The following is a 24462-nucleotide window of genomic DNA, read 5'->3' as shown; positions in this document are numbered from 1 at the left end:
AGAGCACCCGGAGGAAACCCAGGTGAACACAGGGAGAACAAAGCCCACAAACAGAAATGTGAACTGACCTAGCCGGGGCTCAAACCAGTGACCTTCTTGCTGTGAGACGATCTTGCTACCCACTGTGCCACCGTGACACCCTACAGCTAATAAAACTTTGCAAAACAAGGTACAGCATTGGTGTGCTAGGTAGAATAATGCAGTGGAGGAAAGGATTGTAGAGCAGGGTTCATATGAGAGCTGGAAATCCTTGAAAAGAGTTGAATTTTAATCTAGTGTTTTCAAGGTTTGAAAAGTACTTAGATTTTGGATAAAGTGCTTGAAACTGCTTGATAATGCAATTGTGTTGAAGTGAAAAATATGATGCTGAATGGATGTGGGCAGTTATTGTTGCAGCTGACCATGTAGAAGTTTTCAGATGCAAATCTTTTGGAAAAGGCTGGCACTGTGAATCAGTGGTTACCACTGTCGCCTCACAGCAAGATGGTCACTGGTTTGAGTTCCGGCTTGACCAGGAAACATTTCTGTGTGAAGTTTGTAGTTTCCCCCAAAATTCAAAGGCATGCAATATACTATAGGTGAATTGGGTAAATTGGTCGTTGTATATAAGAGCGTGTGTGAGTGTATGTGTGTTTCCCAGTACTGGGTTGCGGCTGAAAGGGCATCTGCTGCATAAAACATATGCTGGAATAGTTGGTGGTTTATTCTACTGTGGTGACCCCTGATTTGAAACTAAGCTGAAGGAAAATGAATGAATGAATGAATGAATGAAGTTTTGGAAAATGTTTTTTTTTTTCTGTATGAACTCGACTGACACTGTTTCAATTTACTATAATCTTCTGTGTTAAGCTGCTTCGACACAATCTACACTGTAAAAACGTTGTAGAAATAAAGATGAGAATTGAATTGAATTTAGCCTAATAAAGTGGCTATTAAACTGAAAACAACATTGCAGATTGTACCATTTATGGTTAGGGAGTAGAATGTTAATGGATGAGCATAACATATTTTTATCAAAAGCATATATATTGTATTACCTCAACCAAGTGTGGTCCTGGGTCTGGTGGAGAGGGTAGCAGTTGTATTTGCGACACTGTGTATACGCCAGACATTAGTGGTACACCAGTCACATAACTCTCCAGCGACGGCAAAGACACTTTAAAGGGAAAATGAGTGACAATGCTGTCAGTATTTATGTATAACAAAGGTTTTGTGATATGGCTTTTATTAACTGAATGTGAACCGTGAAAACTCTGTAAACAAATGGATGATGTGCTTTAAAGTGCAAGTACACAAAAATGGAAATTCTGTCATCATTTACTCACATTCATTTGTTTAAAACCTTCTTGTGTCTTTCTTCTGTTGAACACAAAGGCAGATATACTGAAGAATGTAGCGATTGACTTCAATAGTATTTTTGTTTAGACTATAGATGTCAATGGCTGTTTTTTTTTTTTTTTAGAATATCTTTTTTGTGTTCAACAAGAAGAAAAAATCATAAAGGTTTAGAACCACGTGAGTGTGTGGTGAATAAATTAAACATTTTAGGTGAACTATTCCTTTAAAATATTAACTCTTAGCTGTTAAAACCTTGATGGTAATTTCCAAAAATTATTATGTTCATGCCTTGATTAATGTTATGCTGCTCAATTACATAATAACAAAAAAATACAACACATTTTAATTTAAAAAAAAATCTATATATATATATAACGATGACAGTATAAAAAAACTGTTTTAAATCTGTATACACTGTACAACCCAATAAGTTAAGATAACTCAAACTGTTGGAGAAAACTGATTGCAACAAACCATTTGAGTTGATTTAACTAATCTAAATGAGTACTGTCAACTTACTCAATTTGAGTTGAAGTTATGAGGTATTTCATTTACTCACTAGCTTCAACACTAAGTTCAAAACTCTTTTCAAATTAGTAGAATTGACTTTCAGTAAATTTGAGTTAACTACACTCATTTTATTTTATAAAGTTGACTGTTGGGTTTTACAGTGTATTCATGAGAAATAGTTGTACAGTACGAGATGCAGAATCAGACACTCAAGACTTAAACACTCATATTTTTTGAAAAAGGAAGAAAAACCTATCTGTTACTTGTGTAAGATTATTTTGACGAAAAAAGCATTTTAGTAGAATGTGTGTTTTTAAATGATATAGAGAACATTTTTATTCAGGACATATTTTTACACCTGTCCAACTCAACAATGAGTTTGGCAAATAATACTGTTTGTCGGAAATGTCAAAAAGAGAGAGGCACATTTCTTCATTGTATTTGGGACTGTTCACTAGTTCTGCCTTTTTGGCACCAAACCCTAAATATTTTGAGTAAATGGCTTGGACCATTAATACCACTGTCACCAAGCTTGTGCTTACTGAGTTAGGGAACAGATGCAAAATATTACAAAAAGAGAGTTTACAGTCATCATGGTGGGGATTTCAGTGATGGCTAGAGTCATCTTAAAACACTGGAAAACTCCCAAAATTCTATAGTTAAAAGAACGGGCCAATATAATGACTAAAACAGCTTTGTATGAACTTTTACTTTACAAATTACGTAACAATGACAAAGCAGGGGTCCCTGTACGTATCCCAGGGTGGGAAGACTTTTGGTCTTATGTGACGATGTCTTGTAACACAATTTAAAACTACTCACCAGATTCTCTTAATAATATTGTACTTTTGTCCATAGTAACCACTGCATACAATCTGGCTTTACACTTAATAGACCATCATTGATCATTTGTAATACGTGTTTGTATTATTTTGTCATGAACCATAAGAAACCAATAATAATAAAAAAACTTGAATTAAAAATTAATAATAAATTAATTCATTAATTAAAAATAAATAAAAAAAAGAAAAAGAAGAAAAAGAAAAAAAGAAAAGGTGTCTTCTGAAACACTTTTAGAATATATTTTTTTTCATCAAACTAAAAGATTGTGTATGACACTTTTCAATTTTTTATTTTTTATATATGTATGTTTGTTAAAAAACTGATTTGATTGTTATATTTTGTTTATTTAGTATAGGTTTGCCATGGATATAGCCAATGCTGCTGAAAAAGCATTAAAATAAAAATAAAATGGTAACACTTTATTTTGATGGTCCATTTGAGTATTAGTAGAATGTTTAGACAATTTAGACTGTAGACTGCTTAATATCTGTTGATACTGCTGCTAAACTGACTATAAGAAAATTTGCAAGTACATGTCAACTTACACTAACCCTAACCTAACAGTATACTTATCTAATGAGAATTAGTTGGCAGATAGATGCAATATAACTTAAATTCAACAAACGAACCATCAAAATAAAGTGTGACCAATAAAATAAATGACGTCAGTAAAAGAATATTCATCTGTTTTTACCTGATATTGTTTTTTCACAGATAACAAAATTCCTTTTATTACACTGTTCGTTCATCCACTGTCCAGAGGCCAGAGCCATTGAAAAACATTTTTTCTCACGGTCTTCAGCATCTAAATCACCAAACAAACCCTCTGCCATGCCTTCCCTCATCCAGACCCCAACTGGATCTTCGCTGGGATTAAAAACAAATAGATCAGACATTATTGAAGTTTCAGTATTTAGTGTCTAAAACTTCAGTATCTAAATAATATATGCATTCTGTACTTTCTACAGTTCCCCTTAAATATTTCTGTTAAAAAAAAAAAAAAAAAAAAACGTCAAAAATCTTTTGATCTCTTACAGACGGAATGAATTTTGTATGAAGCTCTGAACAGTCACACTGTCCACCAAAGCAAGGTCTCCTCCTCTCTCGTCTCTCTGACAGATGCCTCTTGCTTCCAGCCATGTTGACGTAAATGAGGGCATCCAGTAACAGCGCAAACCATCACGGTCAATTTTTGCTCCCTTTGGGCAATCTTTTTCTAGAGCAAAGCATGAAATATTCCAAAAACATGAGACGCATCTTCACATAACGAAGGCAAGTCACATAGCGTAATGCTCTGTGATTGAAAACAATTAGCAAGAATAATATCCATTACTGAGCAAGACAGACAAAACATCTCACCGCTGAAGCAGCTTGTAAAAACACAGAGAATCCAAATGAGAGGCAGGTGGAGAATATTTGCCATTTTATCCAATCCTCTGGTAGAGCATCATGAATGTGGGTAATAATGAATAATATACCGAAGAGACTGCATCATGGATGTGTCTGTCCACTAACTTTTCGTCTTCGTCTTCAGCTCTGTTTTTCTCTCTGGCCTCTATCTTTTCGTCATTCCCTCTAACTTGTCCATTTATTGCTCGGTGACCTTTTGGCATTGCGCGTTTCAATACAGTTTCAACCCCCCCTTTAACATTCGCATGACTTTCGGTTTGTCTCACAGCAACAGTCCTAGAAGAGAAAGAGTGGACAGAAACCCTCATTAACATGCTGTAAAATCCCTGTTGATGAATAGGCAGTTAAAACCACTCATCCAGTTTAACTGCGTCACCACCTCCTTTATTACACAAAATTATTTATAAAACGAAAAGAGCATTCTGTAGGCATTGGTGGTGCTGGTTTCAACTGGAATTAAACATTTTTTTTTGTGCAGCTTTACTTAAGCTTCTGTCCAAACCCTTGGAAATATCTAGTCTGATCTTTGGGCAAGTGTTTATTTTTCTCCTGTAGGACATCCTGTAAGTCATTCTCCTCTCCAATTTAAATGTACAGAACATAGTACTGCGGAAAAACTGCAGAAAGGAAGAAAGACTGCTCTTCTCGGAAGACGCACCAGCCGTTGCTAAGCAACAGAGTAGATAGAGCAAGGGTTGACAGTCATTCTTTTCAAAGCGAAGCAGATAGATGTAACAAAGCTTCCTTGGATGAATACCGGGTCATAGCTTTCAGGAGTGAACAATGGAACAGCATCTAATAGTTCGCAGTGAAAAGGCCAATGAGAATCAGATTGGATTCTGGTGACCTTTTTTTCCCCCTCCAAACCTTACTGGATCTAGAGTTTACATTGCAAACTAAATCTTGTTCATGTAGTTTCAAATCCTTTATCATTTTCTCTCCAACTGTAAGTAGAAAACAACAGAAAATGTGTTAAAGAATGATAGTAGCCAAGCAACATTAGATTTCATTGACCTTCATTAATTCATAGAACTATAACAACATTTTTATATTACAAATACATCAGGAGAACAAGACGTTGGATGAAATAACAGCATTTTTTAATTCTTTTAATTCATATTTTTTATTTTATTTTAGTCTTAAAAATAAAAAAATAACAATGTAAAAGTCAGTGTTGTGTTTTTCATGCTTAATATAATATAATATAATATAGTATAATATAATATAATATAATATAATATAATATAATGAAATAAAATTTCCAGTACTGGGTTGTGGCTGAAAGGGCATCCGCTGTGTAAAACATATGCTGAAATAATCGGCAATTCATTCTGCTGTGGCAACCCGATAATTAAAGGATTAAGCCGAAGGAAAATGAACTAAATTGAATTGAATTTAATTCGCTATGCTGGTCATCTGACTCTGCTGAGGCGGAGTTTGAGGCACACTCAGGCACGTGGAAACGGTGTCCAGGGAGAAGTAGGATTAAAGGCACAGGCAACATAAACAGCTACATTGTTTTTAGAGCAGAAAATCACAATATTTTGAAAGCTTAAATAAATAAGCTAATGAGTGTGTTAAGTTAAAACTTTATCGACACATTCTGGAGACACAAAAGACTCATCTTAAATCTTGAAAAAAAAAAAAATAAATAAATAAAAAAGGTGCTCTTTAAATTGGATAAGACTATTAGCATCTTGCTCAACAAATTTAAAAAAGGGCTTTGATAATTTCCCTATTTAAAACTCGACTCTTCTGTAGTCACATTGTATGCCAAGACTGAAAGAAAATTAAAAGTTTATCTAGGTTGATATGAACTACTCTCATTCTTGTGTAATAATCAAGAAACTTTGCTGCTATATCATTGTTTCAACAGTCCCAATGATTTTACACACTACTGTAACCTAGTAGGATAGCACGGTGGCGCAGTGTGTACAATTGTCATCTCTGTTTGGAGTTTGCATGTTCTCTCTGTGTTTGCATGGGTTTTCTCCGATGCTCTGGTTTCCCCCACAAGTTCAAAGACAAGCGCTATAGGTGAATTGAACAAACTAAGTTGGCCTTAGTGTATGTGTGTAAAGGAGTGTGTATGGATGTTTCCCAGTGATGGGTTGCAGCTGGAAGGGCATTCGCTGTGAAAAACATACACAGGATAAGTTAGTGGTTCATTCTGCTGTGGTGACCCCAGACTAATAAAGGGACTAAGCGGAAAAGATAATAAATGAATGACTATATGTTAACTAGCTGAGGATTATTTTCTTAAGTGCTGTGTAATATCATCATGGCAAATGTTTGGCTTTTCTTCTCTAAAATACTCTTGGTGCATTTGCATGCTTAGTGAAATACACCAAATGAGTTATTGCATGTTTTAAGGTGGTGGGAGAAGTGCTTTGAAAAAAAGAAAGAAAAATCTAAAAGGTTCTGAAGTGATGAATCCCAATTAAAGAGTGCGTTAGCATGGTAATGCAAAAAAAAAAAAAAGAATATTGATGTGTAAATAAAAGATTGAAACATTCTTACCTCTCTAATGCAACTCAAAATGGTATTTGTCTTGAAGAAATACAAATTCTACATCAGCGTCATTAGATAAAGTTTTATGTTATGTGATGTTAAATGTGTTTATTTGTAAATTGGATTTTAGAATTATTCATGAACATGCTGTTTATACTAAATCTTGCTCCTGCTGAAATATTTGTGGCAGGCTGTTGTTCAGGGCTGAATAACAATTATCTGCCAGATAGATTATTACACTGAGCACTGCTCAGAATGTCTGATTACTTTCTGAATCAATTCCCCATCCTTTTTCATTAGCATTGAATCTCATCATCGCCTCTTTATTCTTCAATGTACAGAAAAGACTTGCCAAACAATGAATGTTCCTTGAACATTTTGTTCATCTGCATCACAAATAGATGCTGAACGTGAAGCTTATGAAGTGACACCTGCTTGAGTGATTGTCCTTGGAAAGTGTCAGCACATTACATGTTTAATTGTCTCATACTAAAGGTGAGAGAGTGCAACATCATCAACTCTTTTGGCACCATTTCCAACCCAATAAAATCCTTTTTTATTTCTCCTCTGTTTCATTCAACCTGATGATACTCTCAGGCTTCACCTCTTCTAATCCAGCTAATACACATGAACAACACCCTAAGCCCAAAGGGAAATGCTACAAAGACAGTCCTTCTGTTTTATAGAGGAAAGAGACAATCTAAATCCCTAATAGCAAAAACTGTGCTGAATTTTAGGAAACATGTTTGGATCGAGTCAATAAAGCAGATTAAAACACCTCACCCAAAGAACAATGTTTGCTCTGTTTAATACTCTGTGAAAAGCAGACCTTAAAGGCTGCAAGTGCTTGTAACTTTATATTGATCTACTGAAAGATTGAAACGGCCCAGTCTGAAATACTAAACAGATCCCATTTAATTTTCCAAAACATTATACTGATCTTGTAAAAGAAATCTTTACTATTAATATGTACAGTTAAAGTCAGAATTATTAGCCCTTCTGAATTATTAGCCCCCTGTGTATTTTTCCCCAATTTCTGTTTAATGGAGAGAAGATTTTTTTCAACACATTTCGAGACATAATAGTTTGAGAACTCATTTCTAATAACTGATTTATTTTATCTTTGCCATGATGACAATAAGTAATATTTTACTAGATATTTTTCAGGACACTTCTTTACAGGTTAAAAGGGTAATTAGGAAAGTTATTGTATAACGATGGTTTGTTCTGTAGACAATCGAAAAAAAAAATTGCTTAAAGGGGCTAATAATTTTACCTTAAAATGGATTTTAAAAAGTTAAAAACTGCTTTTATTCTAGCTGAAATAAAACAAATAAGACTTTCTCCAGTAAAAATATTATCAGGCATACTATGCAAATTTAATTGCTTTTTTTTTTAAATAAAGTGTTTATTTAATTTTCTAATATATTTCTTCACTGAGAAGATCATGAACATAAAATGAGTAAAAAAAAAAAACTTTCGTGTAACCATAAATGCTTATTTAACTAAAGTGAACAAATATCTCTAGTTCTTGGTATGAATTAATTTAAGTTTAATATTTTTATTGTATAGTGTGAAAGAAATTGAAGATTATAAAGCCACAGGTTACTGAGTAAACATGTTTATTAGAATACTACAGTAGCTGTACAAATAAATCATTATGTATATATTCCAGATCAATTTCTGAACACATTTGAAAGGAGACCATCAAAATGTTCCTGGTGGGTTGCCAGTAGACCAAGGGGAGGTTGAGAGAAGTCTTTTTCACACCATGTCCACTAATGTAAATTTATTTTCCTGTTTTGTAGGAACGACGTTGATGAAGGTCTTGTACAGAACAGCTCCCTTAGGAAGTTGTGGGATGTTTTCTCTGGCTTCAGCACTTCGTGGTAGAGGAACATAAACCTCCTTAGTATATCTGACGATACCATCCTCAAGGGCATACAGCGTTTTATTGGTTCCGATACCGACCTGTGATGACGCAAAATAAAATTATAATTTCTAAAAAGATTCCTTTTTAGTAGATTTATGGAAATAAATTTTCGTATTCTGAGAAATGTAAAAACAAGCAACATATTGATATACAGGGGTTGGACAATGAAACTGAAACTGGCCATTTTAGTGTTGGAGGTGTCTGTGGTTCTGTGGAAGACGTTTCAGTGTTGGATGGCTAAATTTGACCAGCCTGGTTTCCATTCATCATTGATTGCACATTTCACCAGTAAGAGCAGAGTGTGAAGGATTAATTATAGCAAAGTAAAGCTGCAGTCACACTAGACTTTGTCGTACGGGATTAAACAAGCTTATTAGACATTTAAAAAAGTGAGCGATTGCTCCATGTTTTAAATTTCTGTCCAGAGGGGTCATGTTTTGATCCTCGACTGGTTTAACGCAGTCAAGTGATTCGATTTCCAAGCTTAAACTTTGCACCGCAGCAACCTGCGAAACTTTCCTGCGAAACTCCAGTCTGACGCATTCGCGTGTGTGTATGAATGGAAGTCTATGGAAAAAAAGCCGCGGTCACACCAGAGTTTGTGCGTGCGTCAGGACTGCAAAAGGGGGCGGGATTAAACAAGATGATTAGAGATGAATAAATGCGAGCGATTGCTTTATGTTTTAAATGTCTGTCCAGAGGTCATGTTTTGATCCTTGATTGGTCTCATGCTGTGTTGACAACAAACGTGGACCGCGCAGATAAAACGCGCTATTCGCGCGGAAATAGCCACGTGAACATTTGAGTTTACTCGCTTCATTCGCGTCACCGACAACAGGTTCTACGTCACAATCACGCCCCCACAAGAGCAAGCTTCTGATTGGTTAACGCGGCGCGAATGTACGCTGAAGTTCAGATTTTCGAACTCGAGAGATTCAAAAAGGCGTCAAACGCACACAACGCTCAATTTGCGCCGCGCCATTCGCGTGTATTGCGCCGCAGGATGTCTATTCGCGCGTTTGCATTGACTTAACAAGTAAATCACTCGCGATTGACGCACGTTCCGCGTCTGGTGTGAACGCAGCTTCACGAAGTCAATAAATGCGATTTCGCAGGTCAAAGTTCAGCAAGCTTGAACTTTGCACCGCATCGAACTGCGAAACTTAATGGATGACTCTGCGTTTCCTGTCTGACGCATTCGCTTGCATATGAATGAAAGTCTATGGGGAAAACAGTCAATTGTGACTTTACATGCATTAAGCTGCGGTCACACTAAAGTTTAAGCATGTAAAGTTCTGTTGTACTGCGCTACAAAAAGGGGTGGGGTAAAACAAAGTGATTAGACAATGAAAAAAGCGTGGGATTGGTCCTATTTTAAATTTCTGTACAGTGAGATCGTCTTGATCTTAGTTTGGTCTCACGCAGTCACATGATGTGATTTCACAGGTCAGAGTTCACCAAGCTTGAACTTTGCAATGTACCAAACTGCGAAACATGTTGCATGGACTTGCATTTCCGGTCTGCTACATTGGGATGCTTATGAATGAAAGTCTATTGGGTGAAAAGTGCAGTGTGACCGCGGCTTACTGCGCAATTCTGTTGTACGGCACTTTGAAAAGTGGCAGAATTAAACAAGTTGATTAGACATTAAAAAAAAAGAGAACAATTAGTCCATATTTTACATTTCAGTACAGAGAGAGAGAGATCACATTTTGACCTCCGATTGGCCTCACACAATCATGTGATGTGATTTCGCAGGTCAGAAATCACCAAGCTTGAACATTGAAATGCAGCAAACTACAAAACATGTTGCACAAGCTTGCATTTCTGATTTTTCACATTCGCTTGCGTATAAATGGAAGTCAATGAACATGGCCAAGAACTTATACCCACTTTGTAAAGCCACTGTAAGATGTTTTGGGGGTGCGAGTCAGGAAACTTTATCCTCCACCAGTCTCATGAAATAGTCTCAGAATGCCTCAAAATCTCTCTGACCACGGTGCAGGACTTTCTCATTCCCAAGACAAACTAAAGCTGTATTGGCTGCAATAGTATGTCCTACACCTTACTGATGAATTATTGTGGCCCAAAACAAGGCGTTTCAGTTTCATTGTCCTACCTCTTCACAATTAATGCAATTCTAGACATTTATAGGTCACTCATAAAATATTGTTATACTTTGTTAAATATTTCTCAAACACAATTATATTTTAAAAAGGCTCCAAAGCAACAATATGTTACATAATATCAAAGCATTGTTTTGGTCAGCAAATAAATTTATATATTTAAAAAAAAATGTAATGTAAAATGCCTGATATAGCAAAGCTATAGCTATATTTCTAACACAAAACTAATTCATGTTAGTGAGTATAATGTACATTTATACACTTATATATTTATACACTAAGGTAGTGTTTCCAACTCTTCCTAATCAAACACACTTGAATCAACTTATTAGAACATAAGAAGAGACTCCAAAACCTGAAGTTAATGGGTCAGAGACATTCAAAATATGTACTGTTGGTTTGTCTCCATAAACAGGGTTGGGAAACACTGCACTAAGCAGTAGTCAGAAATTATTATTGTGTCAACAATCTCTTTCGGCAATTTATTTTGAAGTGGAAATAAAAACAGGATGTCTTATCTTTGACACATGTGTAAAATGCAAAAATAACAGCAAAATACTGTAATGTATTAAAAACATCTTACATGAGCTCCGGGATGCCAGCGCATTAAACCCTTGCGTTGTGTTGCGAGGATGTTGCCTGCATGTACAAAGTTCCCTTAAAAGAAGCAAAAAATATATTAAAAAAAAGGAAAAAGAAAATGAATTATAAAAACACATGTATACAAAGACTAGCAGTAGTAAAATAGTACACAAAATCATGTTATGGTTTTAATATCCTATCAAGGTCAACAGACAAAAAGAAAATACCATCTTGTTTTTTGTAGCCGTATCTGCGACCAGAACTTTTTCCTCCAAGGTTTTTGCTGCTCCCTCCTGACTTTTTTGAAGCAAACCTTGCCAGTACAACAGTGGGCGTTTCACTGAACAGAATACCTGCAATGAAAAATAGCATCTAAATATGTGCAACATGCTGGATGACATTCTTCATTGATATCTGTTTGACAGAAATGCTCGTGAACTAAGCATCAATTTAACCTAAGTCTTAAAGATCTAAATGACCATGTACAAAATGAGGCAAATCGGTTAGGTTTAACACTTTGTTTAATGTTGATGTTGCAGTCAACACATGCTCAAATTGCAAATGATGTCTTAGCATGCCACTGTCAACTCACAGTCATTTCTGATCCCAGAAGAAAAAGCAGTCCGCTATTATTACGTCATCAGTTATTATTCAAATCATGTACACAGTACATGATACAATCCTAAAATAAAATAAAAAAACATGACATTTTACTTACATGATTTGGATCTCAACAGCAAGGACATGAGCGCCGCCATCTTAGATGACGTAAACGTGACGCAACGGGCGCGTTCCCGTGATCCTTCAGGGCCCGCGAACCGCAGAATTTGGCTGGGGTGAGTAGAGAGAGACACAAACAAAGTTCGCGAATGTTACATTTTTACAGCTTGAATAGATGATTTGAGAAGATCTGGAGTTGTAAGAGCAGTTGTACCTCTTCAATGCATATGGTTTGTGTTCTCAAGTTGGAAACGTTTGTTCTATGCTGCCTTTCTGTTCGTGTATGCCAATGTAAATTTGTCTGAAGTCATATCTGACGGTTCTTTTCATGTTTATGGCTGAATATTGCAAAGCCCGCACTGTTTTACTTATCCTGGTTTAATATCCTGTGTCGACCAAATAATCTTTTTAAAATTTTGTTGAATTAATCATATTTCCTTGATAAACCAGTAAAACATTCCACAGAGTGGACTGCTTAACTGGTGTTATCAGTCTCTCTAATATGATTCCGAATCTGCAATAAGTCAATTATAATAAGTTAAAGTTGATTTGATATTTGCACATTCAGACTTTCTCTTTAATAATATAACTTCAGAAAAGTATTCTTTGCAAACTCTAAACAGTGAAATCATATTAGCAGCCCGTGGCTATTAAAGTATATTATTCACAGTCAGTTAAATAGTGCTAATGGTATTTCAGAGCCAATATGTACAGTAGCCTGTCGCAAGTTGTCACTGACTCACTGTCCCAAAATGAACAAATGTACGAATACAAAAACAAATTTACCTCAATGTCAATTATAAGTTGCCTAGCTTGGTCAGGTTATGTTGAAACTAAGACTTGTGGTAAATGATTCACAGTTCTAATCGGCTAGCAATAGTGTGTGTGGTAATCTGTTTTGAAGTAATTATGCAAAAAAAAAAAAATTAAAAAACAATTATGATTTATACATATTATGAATGTTTAAAATGTTGCTGAAAATGTATTCAAACATTTATAATATACTATTATTATTTTTTATTAGTATTTAAGACTGTTTTTGTTTACCTGAATAAGATTAAAAAATAATTATATATATATAATATATATGTCTATATGTCTGTGCACTTTACCGCTAGGCTATTGGCACTGACCTGAATAAGATTTTTGCTATAAATAAAATGCTGTAACATTTAAAGTGCAGTGCAGTATTTTAACAAATTATAAATGTACTTACTTATTTATTTATTTATTTATTTATTATTATCATTAAAAAACATATATTATTAAACCATATCATGCAATACATATAGTGTGGCACATTCCATCTTGCAATTTGTCTACATTAGGATAAATTAAGGGAATTTACAGTGCTCCGCATATATGAGTACACACAAATATCTCATTTAAATATTTTCTTTAGGATTTGCAATATTATATTTGTGGATATACATTAGTTTAGTCAGTACTGAACCCAAATGTGGAGCCTAACTAACAAAATAACAAAAATAAATAATAAAAATAAACAAAATAAAAATCTGTAGCCCAAATTTATATGTTAGTGAAAATATTAAATACATTTTTTCAAAAATATCAATAATCAAGATTTTTGCTGAAATGTTTTTGTCATAAATCTTTTTTGCAATATTTAGCTTGAATTTAATTGTATTATCTTTCCATTTCTAAAGATGTTATGTGAATAAAATATTATTTTAATAAACATATCTGTTTAATAAAAAAGCTCTTTTTGACAAATGAGTTAAACTAGTAATTTGGATGGTAAAAGTACAAAAATGTAAAATTACAATCAATTGGTATTTTGCAACCGAACTTTGAGTCTTTTAACATGTCAACAAATGATTCTTGTCTAAACATGCCTGATAAGATTTTTAGGCTATGTAAGTAGGGCAGTGCGTTTTTTCTCATTTTTTCTTTTTTTTTGACAGATATTGTGATTTTATTTACGATTTAATTTTGTAGTTAAGCTTCAGTTTAATAATCTGTAAACCGTGGCAACAATTCTGCGACATATCTTAAAAATGACCTGTTTTTGTTTGGTGTTTGACGTTGAGACCAAAATATTCCCATATTACAACAGCAGCAGAAGCCATAATCCCACTTGTCAGCGCTTTTCTGTTGTTTGTTTTTTTATTTTTGATTGTGGGCTGAGTTCGGTTGTGCAATTCTGATTGGCCAGAACGAAAGTGTGCTCACTCATTTGGCTAGTAAGGCTGTCACACACAGCCAGTGTTCTGTCGATTTGTCAGACCTTGACACATGACGCATTATGCTACCCATCAGATTTTGCTACCAGTGTACATTTTAATGTGGATTAGTGTAATATGAAGTTGTAATATCGCCCTAACCTACCTAAACCCCAACCCCAACCCCAACCTCAAAGCCATTAAAATACAGTGTTGGTAGCATAATCTGATGGGTAGGATAAAATGTCAGAATTTGCTCTGGGTGAAGGAGATTAACTTAACTATATTAACTATATATATATATATATATATATATATATATATATATATATATATATATATATATATATATATATATATATACATATATATATATATATATATATATATATATATATATATATATATATGTTTTTTTTTTTTTTATTGCAGCCTCTTGCGATTAACTAATCGTGATGTTTCAAATTGCAATTCAATTTCAATTAATCCCACAGCCCTATATGTATAAATTGTACCCTGAATGCCAATTAGAGGGTGTCTTATGGTTAATATTTTTATTCTTAAAAAGTAAATTAAAAACAGGACACATTCTAATGGAGAGATTTTAGCTAAATTAGAAAATAAGTATTGTTAAGGCTGCTAGATAATAAACATTTTACTCTAACTTTTCTGTCAGACTACAGATTTTTGAATGATACCTCAGCATGACTTGCGTCAGCAGACCTGGATTCGTCTTAAGTGACAGTGAGTCGAGTGATTCAGAAGAGCTGCCTGTGTTCGATTTCTCTCAGTCACAAACCAGACAGACCAACTTGGTGGTTTTAGACAGTTCAGACTCAGAAATGGCTCCTGTTGCAAATCCAGTTTCATCTCTGGAGGTCCAAACTTCTGCTGGAGCCACTAAAAGTGATGTGCTGATGGTCAGCAGTGCTAGCGAGGATGAGGAGGAGCCCATGATTCCCTTAGCTGTGAGACTCAAACAGAAACAGTGTGGTCTGTCCATATCCGCCACCAATGCAGAACAGAGCCGGGCTTCCAATGCAGTTTCAAATGGATGTTCACGCCTCTTAGATGTTCCAGCATATCATATCAACCCTGAGGCCCAGCCAGTTCAACGCAACAAGATCAGTAGCAATATAACAAGGCATTACAGCTCAAACCATGATGCACCATACCTCACAAAAGAACCTGAAGCAGAGAATGGCACTTACCTGGCCAAACGCAAGAAAACCCCAGCAGAAGTGGAGGCTGCCAGACAAGAAGCCCTGAGGAAAAGAGCAATTCGAGAGCACCAACAGGAAGAGAGGGGGAGATTGAGGATGGAGAAGAAAGCTCTGGCTGATGCTGTGAAAGCCCTAAGGCCAGAGGAGTGCATCAAACACACGGTGGTGACGGTCGACCCTGGTAGGTGGCAGTGTTTGCCTGCAGTGCTCATCTCTGCTGTCACTGTTGCTTTCAGTGCTCTGTGCGCTTTTGATACTTTTCCCGAGTTGTTAAAAAGCACTGGCATGAGGTATTAAGGTGCATTTGCTGAATGGATTAGTATTGATTAGCTGTCTCTCCCCCGTAGGTCTGTTGCAGCTGGAAGGTGGCGGCGCTCTCCTGACTTCCCTGCATGCCATGGGCTGCAACTGTGCCATAGAGAAGCAGTCTCTTCCTCGCAGTGTCTGCTGGGCGAGACGCTCGCCCTGCCCTCAGGCACGACATCTCTCTACAAATACAGTTTTACTAAAGAACTTTTAATTGCATTTCTTGTTATTAGCTGTAGGACTTACAGAGTAATGAAATTACAATTCTTTCTGACTGATAGGGCTGCACGAAAAATCAGATATTGAAATATTTTGTATTCATGCGATATATGTTACAATATAAATACAACTACCCTAGATCAATTGAATAGCTCTATGTGGAAACAATTTATTAATATTCTATCTATTGGGATGATTTTTGTAGGGGAACAAAGCATGCATGAAGTGTAATAAAAAAATGTAATGTGATAGAACGAAGATAAAAGTGTAATAAACAGTGTTTTATGGTTTGCAGGGTATAGTCTAATCATATTCAGGTAAAGAAATTGAAAAAAGTCTAATATAAAATAACTGCAAAGAATTTACTATTTAAATAGTTCAATAAAATATTTTTTTGTTCAATTTACAAATAGTAAAATTGCTCGTGTCTAAAAGATTTAAACTCATAGCACTTAAAAACCTGTGCAAATGATAAACTTTTACTCCATTATGGTTAAACATTACAGTAACTCCCCAAATTGTGTGTACTTTGAACTGGGGCAATATTAAATTCAATATATTATATACAGTTAATGGAGAGAAGATTTTTTAACACATTTCTAAACATAATAGTTTCTAATAACTCATTTCTAATAACTGATTTATATTATCTTTGCCATGATGACATGAAAATAATATTTTACTAGATATTTTTCAAGACACTTCTATACAGCTTAAAGTGATGTTTAAAGGCTTAACTAGGTTAATTAGATTAACTAGGCAAGTTATGGTAGTTACTATTGGGTAGTTATTGTATAATGATGGTTTGTTCTGTAGACAATCGAAAACAAATATAGCTTAAAGGGGCTAATAATTTCGACCCTAAAATGGATTAAAAAAAATTAAAACTGCTTTTATTCTAGCCTAAATAAAACAAATAAGACTTTCTCCAGATGAAAAAAATTTTTCAGACGAACTGTGAAAATTTTCTTGCGGTTAAACATAACTTGGGAAATATTTTTTAAAAATTAAAAAAGGGGGGGGGGGGTTATTCTGACTTCAACTGTACATGGTGGCGCAGTGGGTATCGATGTCACCTCACAGCAAGTAGGTCGCTGGTTCAAGCCTCAGCTGGGTCAGTTGGCATTTCTGTATGGGGTTTGCATGTTCTCTCGCATGGGTTTCCTCCGGGTGCTCCGGTTTCCCCCACAGTCCAAAGGAATGCGAAACAGGGGAATTGAATACGCTAAATTGACTAGTATATGTGTGGAAATGCAAGAGTGTATGGGCGTTTCCCAATGCTGGGTTGTGGCTGGAAGGGCATCCGCTGCGTAATGACATATGCAGGATAAGTTAGCGGTTTATTCCACTGTGGCAACCCCTGATTTAAAGGGACTCAGCTGAAAATTTAATTAATGAATATTATATGTAATTCTAAGCTATATAATCTTAACTCACTTTTGTTGATCCTACAATGTGACTATTGCAATATTGATGCTGAAACAAAATATTGTACCTACTGGCTGACAGTATAGTTAGCATTGTACTGAAATTTTGGGTACTAAAAATGTTACATTTCTGCTCAGAAATTGTTTTGAAAGAATGAAATCATTTATTGTAACAGTGGCTTTTAAAAGGATAGTTTACTGAAACTTTTACTTACCTCAAGTGTTTCCGAACATTTGAGGGTTTTTTTTATGCTGTTGAACAAAATAAATTATTTTGAAGAATTTTAGAACAACCACCCACCAAGCAATTGTTGCCAAATGTCAGTGAAGTCCTAATAGACATCTAAAAAAAGGCCAAAACTAGACTAGTCATCAAATACACAGGAATGAATGACCACATGTACTGTGTGTCTAATATGTTTATTTGATTAAATGTCTGTTAAATTTTCACTGACAGCTGACATTTAACCTTGTTTTAGCCAAGGCATCCATATTTAGACATCTATTAGACTTCTTAAAAAAAAATCCTGGGCATTGACATCCATAGTAGGAAAAACAAATACGATGGTTTGGAGGTCAGTGGTTTCCGGTTTTCAACATTTTTCAAAATATCCTATTTTGTGTTCAACAGAAAAATAAACTGCTTTGATGATTAGAATAAAATGAATGTAATTATTAATGATTGTAATGATTAAATGTGAGTAAATAATGACAGAACTGAGAAAACAGTGGCATGTTTTGACTGTTTATCATCTATTTCATGCACACATCTTGAATAAAAAAAAATCCTAACAGTTAGAATGTAATTTTAATCTATAATAATATGGATTCTTGAATCTATACTTCAGTCTTTTTGCGTGTGCTGTTTTTCTGTACAAACCTAAACACTTTTTCAATTTCAAGTAATTGTTAAATGTTTTGTTAATGTTTATATGAAAGTGATTTAAATATTTTGTAGATTGTAATAACGGTATGTCTCATAGATTTACCTTTTAATATGGGACCTCATAGGATAGATTTGAAATATTGTCTCAATCCAATATTGCTCTTAGAATCAAAAGATTGAGAATTACTGATCTTAATTTGTTTATTCCGGGTTTTACAGTTCATTTTTATGTTTTATTTGCAGAGTGGTGAGATGAAGTCTTTTCCAGAGTCATATACTATCATCCAAGTTCCAGTGGATGACTTTGTGACCATGATTAACAGCTATTGCAAGGTAGGCAAATTATGCTCCAGCATGGTGTGATTTCCTATTGGGCCATCATAATGACTTAATTAACTATTAATAGGATAATTGTTTGATGTGCTGGATGTGCCCTTTGTGTATGATGTGGCAGCTAAAGATGAAATTAAAAAGAGTTTTTGGCCGAAAGGGCAAGAAGAGAACTAGCAGTTTTGACCTTTCCAAGAAGAGTCAGAGCAATTAAGGGTAATGAATATAATTACGGGATCACATCTCAATTATGTTAAAATGATCCACAAGCTCTTTATAATATGGCATTTTTTAATCTGTGAGAAATGCATGTCTTCAGAATTTTGACAGCCTTGGGATTTCTCTTCTGTGTGGGGCTTTTCGGTTTTTAATATAGAGGCAAAGCAGCAGTGTTTTGACTGATACTGGGATATCACTGACTGCCTGGATACAAGGACTTATGAGCAGGAATCCAGGCAGATCCCTCAGTCTAGTTGTGATTGACATAGAGAAGTACTTCAGGTGAGTGACTTATTAAGAGTGTCAGTTTCAATGTGCATCCATTTACTTTAAGGAAATACAAGCTTTACTTATGGTATTAAATGGTATGTTCCTTTACTTGTCGTCTGAAGTTTTACATTAAACAGTAGGATAATTGAATGAGTGCTCTATATAACACTGAGATTAAAACATCTATTTTATTAGTACAATTAACAATATAAAGTTCTTAAAGTGCATATTTGTTTGATAAATGTGCAAACTCAAATGCCTTTGCATAAATTTTTGGGCATCGTTACATGTACTATACCCTTTATTAAGTATTGTATTAAATTATTTAATAATTTTGTTAATATGTGGTTATATAGTCATCAGTGATGTGAATAACAGTGTTATAAATAAACAGCGTTATCAACGGCAATAATTTTTTCAGTAACAAGTAATCAAATGAATTACTGTTTCTCCCATTAGAACGTCATTGCCGACAATAAAATGTATTGTATTATAATTAAGACCACTGAAGCAGTTTTCATGCGAGCAGGGTCTCTCTTAGTCATAGGACCACTCTTTCTCTGGGGTGGGTGTGTATGTTCAGGGCTGGGGTAGGACACAACCAACCAGTCATGATGATTGGTGTGTCTGAACGTGGTGTAACTGAGAATCAAAGTACATCTCCATCATTTGCCAGTCAGAGGCAGGGTAGTGTAGGTGTGTACACACAAGCACATGCACAGTCAGTCTGCACACCAACGATTAGCAGTCAGAAGGATGGCGAATCCGACAAGTTCAAAGGTAGCTTTTGCAAAATTGAAATATAAGCACTACTTTTCCCAATTTTCTAATATTTATTATAATATGTTGAATTTGATGGTTGTCTCTCACAACAACATTAAAATAGTGTAGATTAGCATATTATAAATGTTTTAAATTTATTTAATAGTCTTTGTCAAATATTTATTATTTTCCTTGATAATTAGTTACTTGTATATATGTGTAACCCTGTTACTAACTCTGTTACTATTTGTGAGAAGTAACTATAACTAATTAATTACTCTTTTAAAGAAACATGCCCAACTCTGATAGTCATTCTCTATTAACATGTTTTTGTTGCTTTTATGTACAGAAAATTGCACAGAAAATACTTTAAAAGGATTGTCTAGGGCTGCACAATTCTGGCTAAAATGAGATTTATGATTTATTTTGCTTAAAATCAAGATCACAGTTTTCTCACGATTTTGTAGTTATAAAATACGGTTAATATGAGTAGGCTATTATTATTGTTACTTCTCAAATACATGGTAAAAAACACTAATAATACTAGGCCTATGTGTAGGTCTACTGTTGGTTAAAATGCTAAATTTTGCATAGACTTGGAATGATGGACTTAAACAGACTTTAGATGTGTCATGTTTGTTAATGCACAGTAAAGTGATGACATCAGATTGCAAGTATTCACATTTGTGAAGTTGAATTATTATGTTTGAGATATATGCCTGTCATTTGTCATTGAGAATATTATTAGACCATTTTGTCAGTGGTAAAATGAGACATTTGTCAGATCAGATTTGTCATCTGATCAGATTCCCTCTTGCATTATATTAAATATTATAGGCTAGTTACACTGTACCCAGTAAACATTTATTTTCATGCACAACAAATGTGATATGATCATTTAAATGATATGCACGCCGGTTTCATTTTCACTGCCGAGTGCAGCTCATGTCATGGCTGTCTTCACTTTCAGAAAAAAAGATACATGCAAATCATACTTTCTACATGGTTTCCAAATGATCGCTCAGTGCAACAAACGAAACGTTATTTACAACTTTATTACCTGTTATTTACAACCTATAAAGGTTCTGTTCACTCAAGTAGACATCATTGGCAGGCTTGTGTGATTTTTGCAGCCGCGAATACATTATTACATTAAGACAGAAATGCTATTTTTGGGTGAATTATACCTTATAAACAGTATGCAACACTTTTAACTCCATTCGGAGGTGGCCATGTTGCTGTGAAGACTTGTGCAACCGCCTTCTCTCCTGACCTTAAAAATGTAATTGGTTGAGTGGTAGAAAAGCTGAATTAAGATTGTGTGTAGGGTCGAATCGAGATAGCAATCTGTTTTTGAATAATCGTGCAGTCCTCCAAAAATTTAAAATGTACTCACCCTGAAGTGATAACAATCCTTTAGGAGTTTCTTCTGTTAAACACAAAGGAAAATATTTTGAAGAAAGCTGAAATCCTGTTTCCATTGAAGCCCATAGTAGGAAAAACAATTACTATGGAAGTCAATGTTTATAGCTTTTTAATATTTTTCTAAATATCTTATTTTGTGTTTATTAGAAGAAATGAACAAACTTATAAAGAATTAAAACCATGATAATGGTAAATTATGACATTTTACGTTAAGTGGACTATCCCTCTGAAGGCAAACATATATTAAAATAAAACTTAGCATGAAGCATATTATGATTTGTTTTGAAAGATCTAATGAAAAGTTTTATAATTGCTTACTTTAAATGCACTTTTGCAGATCCCAGAATTCAAAATGTCAGAAGAAATACCGTGAGGCAGTGCTGGGCGAGGAGAAGAATGTGGGACTTCAGGGAGGGCAGAAAAAGAGAAGAAAGAAAGACGATATCAATCAGCTTCCTGAGGTCTCGCGAGTGCAGGTGGAGGAGGTAAGCTGAACCACTTCATTGGCAGTCGATATAAATTCATGGCTGTATTTGAGGTCCTCTGCTTCAACTCAGCCTTTCTTCCCTCACCTGTCTATCAGGCTTTGGTAGACCTGCAGTTGCAAACCGGGGTGCAAGTTCGCTTCCTCTCTACCTGGAAAGACTTCACTGATTATATTACCATGTCAACCAAAGCAGTAGCTGAGGCGCCGTTCAAGTGAGTGGGAAGCCACAGTTTCCATATTTATCGCTTACCGTCCAGCTGCATCTTTAGCTACTGTGGTCTATTTCTTTCTTACTTCATGAGTGTTTATTCCTTCCAGGCGGGAGCGAGAGAAGACGGGATTTACGTTTTGTTTGGAGAGTGAGTGGGCTGGAGGTCAGAAGGTAGACCGCACAGGGAATGGCCTTCTGCAAGTTTGGAAGAGACAAATACAGCAGTTGAACCGCGTCAGCCTTGATATGGCCAGTGCTATACTCAGTGCCTACCCCTCTCCTCGGCTTCTTGCTCAGGTTAAATTTGGTTTTATTCATGAAGTCAACCTTATTTTCTTTTTCCTTTTTTTGCTGTTTCCGTCCAACTAATTTGAATGCACATTTTGGAATATTGCTTAAAAATGCTCAAAAGAAACACCAAGATGCACATAAATTTGGAAAATGAGTAGAAACTGGGTAGAATAAACTTTTTATTCGAAAAAGAAATGCACATAAACTACAGTGGAAACGCATTTACCATATGAATTGTAGCATGAGCATTAAAAAAGTCATGTAATGTGAACAGGTCATGTGATAACAAATATTTGCACAATTTCGGTTTTATTACCTTTTTTATTACCTAACTGTTTTGAGCACCTACACTACAAAAGCAATTCACCTTTCTCTTCTGAGGTGAAATATTTAAATTCATTATACAAAACAAAAAGGTCCACAATGACTTCTTCTACCATAGCAAATTTTCTTTTTGATATTTGGCACTATTTTTTAGGAAGTGATTAATATGTTCTCTTGGACTCATTAAATTTAAACAGTGATTTAGTTGCTAATGTTTATGTGATTTACCAGTTTTGTCTAATTTGCATATTTGCATATAGACATATCTAGTGAATGACATTTAGACCCAATCCCAATTCTACCCTTTAGCCCCATTCACTTAACCCCTAATAATAATTTCACAGTGTTTTACTGTCATGCTTTTAAAAAACACTAAATTTCGCTATCTGTAATCCCCAATAATAACTCCTGTATAGCAGTCCCACAACAATCCCCAGGTCGTAAATGCACAGAACAGTTACGATCTTATTGTTACATTGTATCGTTATGTTAACATAATACATGCCTTCAGTGATTTCCTGAAGATAAATACAAAAAAATAGCACAACTGGAATAAATACAGTAGTCATGATCATCAATCTTATATGAAGCAAGAGATCACGGTGTTGTATGATGTTGTGTGCAGGGGCTGTAATGGTGTCTCATTTCTTAGGGGTACATTTTGAAGTCCCCTTCATTCTGTTTCTAGGGCCAAGAGGAAGAGCTAGGGGCAAAAAATAGAATTGTGATTGGGCCTTAGTGTGAAATCTCAGGCTTTTTGTTTGTTATTTGCAGGCATACACACGGTGCAGATCTGAACAGGAAAAAGTTGGCTTGTTGTCAGACTTACTCATTCGTCGTGGAGAGGGTGTGACATCTACAACCCGTAGAGTCGGTCCAGAACTTTCCAAACGAGTCTATCTTATGATGACCTCAAGTGATGACCAACAACCCCTTGATTCTGCATGATTCTTGAACAGTATATAAAGACAAATGACAAACTAATTGTTATATTTGACTTACATTTTTGGTGCAAACTCAGTTTGCTTGAGTTATTGATAAGCTATTTTGATGGACTTCATTTAAATATTCTACATTGATTTCTTATTATAAATGGTTTCTATTAAATATGTCTTAAAGTACCTTAAAAACATTTTACTTCATCAAAACTAGTTTTCCTCTTTCTCTACCCTCTCTACACTTGACGTGAACCTTGAAACTTTTTCCTTTCCTAGAATGCTGTTTGAGTTTTTTGTTCGCTTCATCTTCGTAGCAAATAACCTTGTTAGACAGAAGTCTTTTCAAACAATTTCTTTTCACACATTTGGAGGTTTTTAAGACCCGTAGCTTAAACCGAAGCAGTTTAGTTTAGAAAGAATTCCTTCTGTGTTATATTTACATGTTTTAGCAGCACCAGACAGGGAATTGTTAATTGAAAAAGCAACGGTTTCAGCCTTGGCTTTTTTCCTGTTTAAGGCACTACTGCAAGCCTTTCGGAACCAAAATGGCCCCTTGAGCACACCATACTCACTGTCTAAGGACTGTAGAGGCTCATGGCTCATTTCCAGCACATTAGAGAATGGCACCTGACCAAGGAGTGTCTTGTTGCCTGAAACGAGCAGTGGGGTAACGAGCCGTTAAATGTGCTTAAGAGATGAGCTGCATGCTTCATCCCAGTCCCTGAAGGCAGTATTTCCTCTACAGTTTAAGGGATGGCATAACAAACTATGGGCTAGTAGGTGTGTGCTTGTGCCGAGGGGAATAAAACCGGCAGAATTACCACCGCTTGAAAAGGGATCACCTTGGAGTGATTGTTTACTGAACACTATGAAATCCAATTTTCGTGTACTCTGAACACAGACTCTAATAGCTTTTATGACCTAGAGTCAGCAGCGCTAACACTTTCATTGGCTTGTGAATGGTGGAATGAGAGTTTAATTTCCAAAA

The 24462-nt window shown here is 35.2% G+C and overlaps 3 protein-coding genes across 6 annotated transcripts in view; 1 reads left to right on the top strand and 2 right to left on the bottom strand.

Annotated features, from left to right (window-relative positions):
* Positions 1-4241, bottom strand: part of pkd1b (polycystic kidney disease 1b) — a 56011-nt gene extending 51770 nt beyond the window's left edge. For all 3 annotated transcript variants that reach the window (XM_068224763.2, XM_021480305.2, XM_021480306.2), the window contains exons 1-4: positions 4051-4241; positions 3727-3907; positions 3386-3558; positions 1038-1156 (exon numbers count right to left, since the gene is read on the bottom strand). Coding sequence is in view for 2 of the 3 variants with exons in the window: in XM_021480305.2 (XP_021335980.1) it covers positions 1038-1156; positions 3386-3558; positions 3727-3907; positions 4051-4114 (537 nt within the window). In the remaining variant the exon portion in view is untranslated. The remainder of the gene's footprint in view (positions 1-1037; positions 1157-3385; positions 3559-3726; positions 3908-4050) is intronic.
* Positions 4242-8217: 3976 nt separating this feature from the next.
* Positions 8218-12014, bottom strand: mrpl27 (mitochondrial ribosomal protein L27). Its single transcript, NM_001020680.2, is given in 4 exon segments — positions 8218-8583; positions 11255-11328; positions 11481-11606; positions 11972-12014. Coding segments are annotated over 4 exon segments (447 nt in total). The 5' UTR covers positions 12012-12014; the 3' UTR covers positions 8218-8376.
* A 37-nt stretch (positions 12015-12051) lies between these two features.
* eme1 (essential meiotic structure-specific endonuclease 1) lies at positions 12052-23666 on the top strand. Of its 2 annotated transcripts, none has more exons than XM_005156219.6 (9): positions 12052-12089; positions 14833-15560; positions 15727-15854; positions 18461-18550; positions 18924-19048; positions 21561-21708; positions 21807-21922; positions 22029-22218; positions 23311-23666. In XM_005156219.6, exons 2-9 carry the CDS (start codon positions 14861-14863, stop codon positions 23482-23484), a joined length of 1671 nt encoding a protein of 556 aa, XP_005156276.1. In that variant the 5' UTR covers positions 12052-12089; positions 14833-14860; the 3' UTR covers positions 23485-23666. The 2 variants fall into 2 exon arrangements, with proteins under 2 accessions (XP_005156276.1, XP_707096.1); XM_702004.8 differs by having other exon boundaries at positions 12052-12203.
* The last annotated feature ends 796 nt before the right edge of the window (positions 23667-24462 follow it).

This window comes from Danio rerio, chromosome 12, assembly GCF_049306965.1.
Source record: "Danio rerio strain Tuebingen ecotype United States chromosome 12, GRCz12tu, whole genome shotgun sequence".
In the NCBI taxonomy this organism is placed as follows: Eukaryota; Metazoa; Chordata; class Actinopteri; order Cypriniformes; family Danionidae; genus Danio; species Danio rerio.
Note: the sequence above shows the minus strand (reverse complement) of the source record. Positions and strands in the feature narration are given on the sequence as shown.

Coding starts and splice junctions, on each gene's coding strand:
- eme1 (XM_005156219.6), top strand. CDS start 14,861: ATGACTTGCGTCAGCAGACCTGGATTCGTCTTAAGTGACAGTGAGTCG. Junction 18,551..18,923: donor TGATTAACAGCTATTGCAAG/GTAGGCAAATTA, acceptor TTTTTAATATAG/AGGCAAAGCAGCAGTGTTTT. Junction 22,219..23,310: donor CTCCTCGGCTTCTTGCTCAG/GTTAAATTTGGT, acceptor TGTTATTTGCAG/GCATACACACGGTGCAGATC.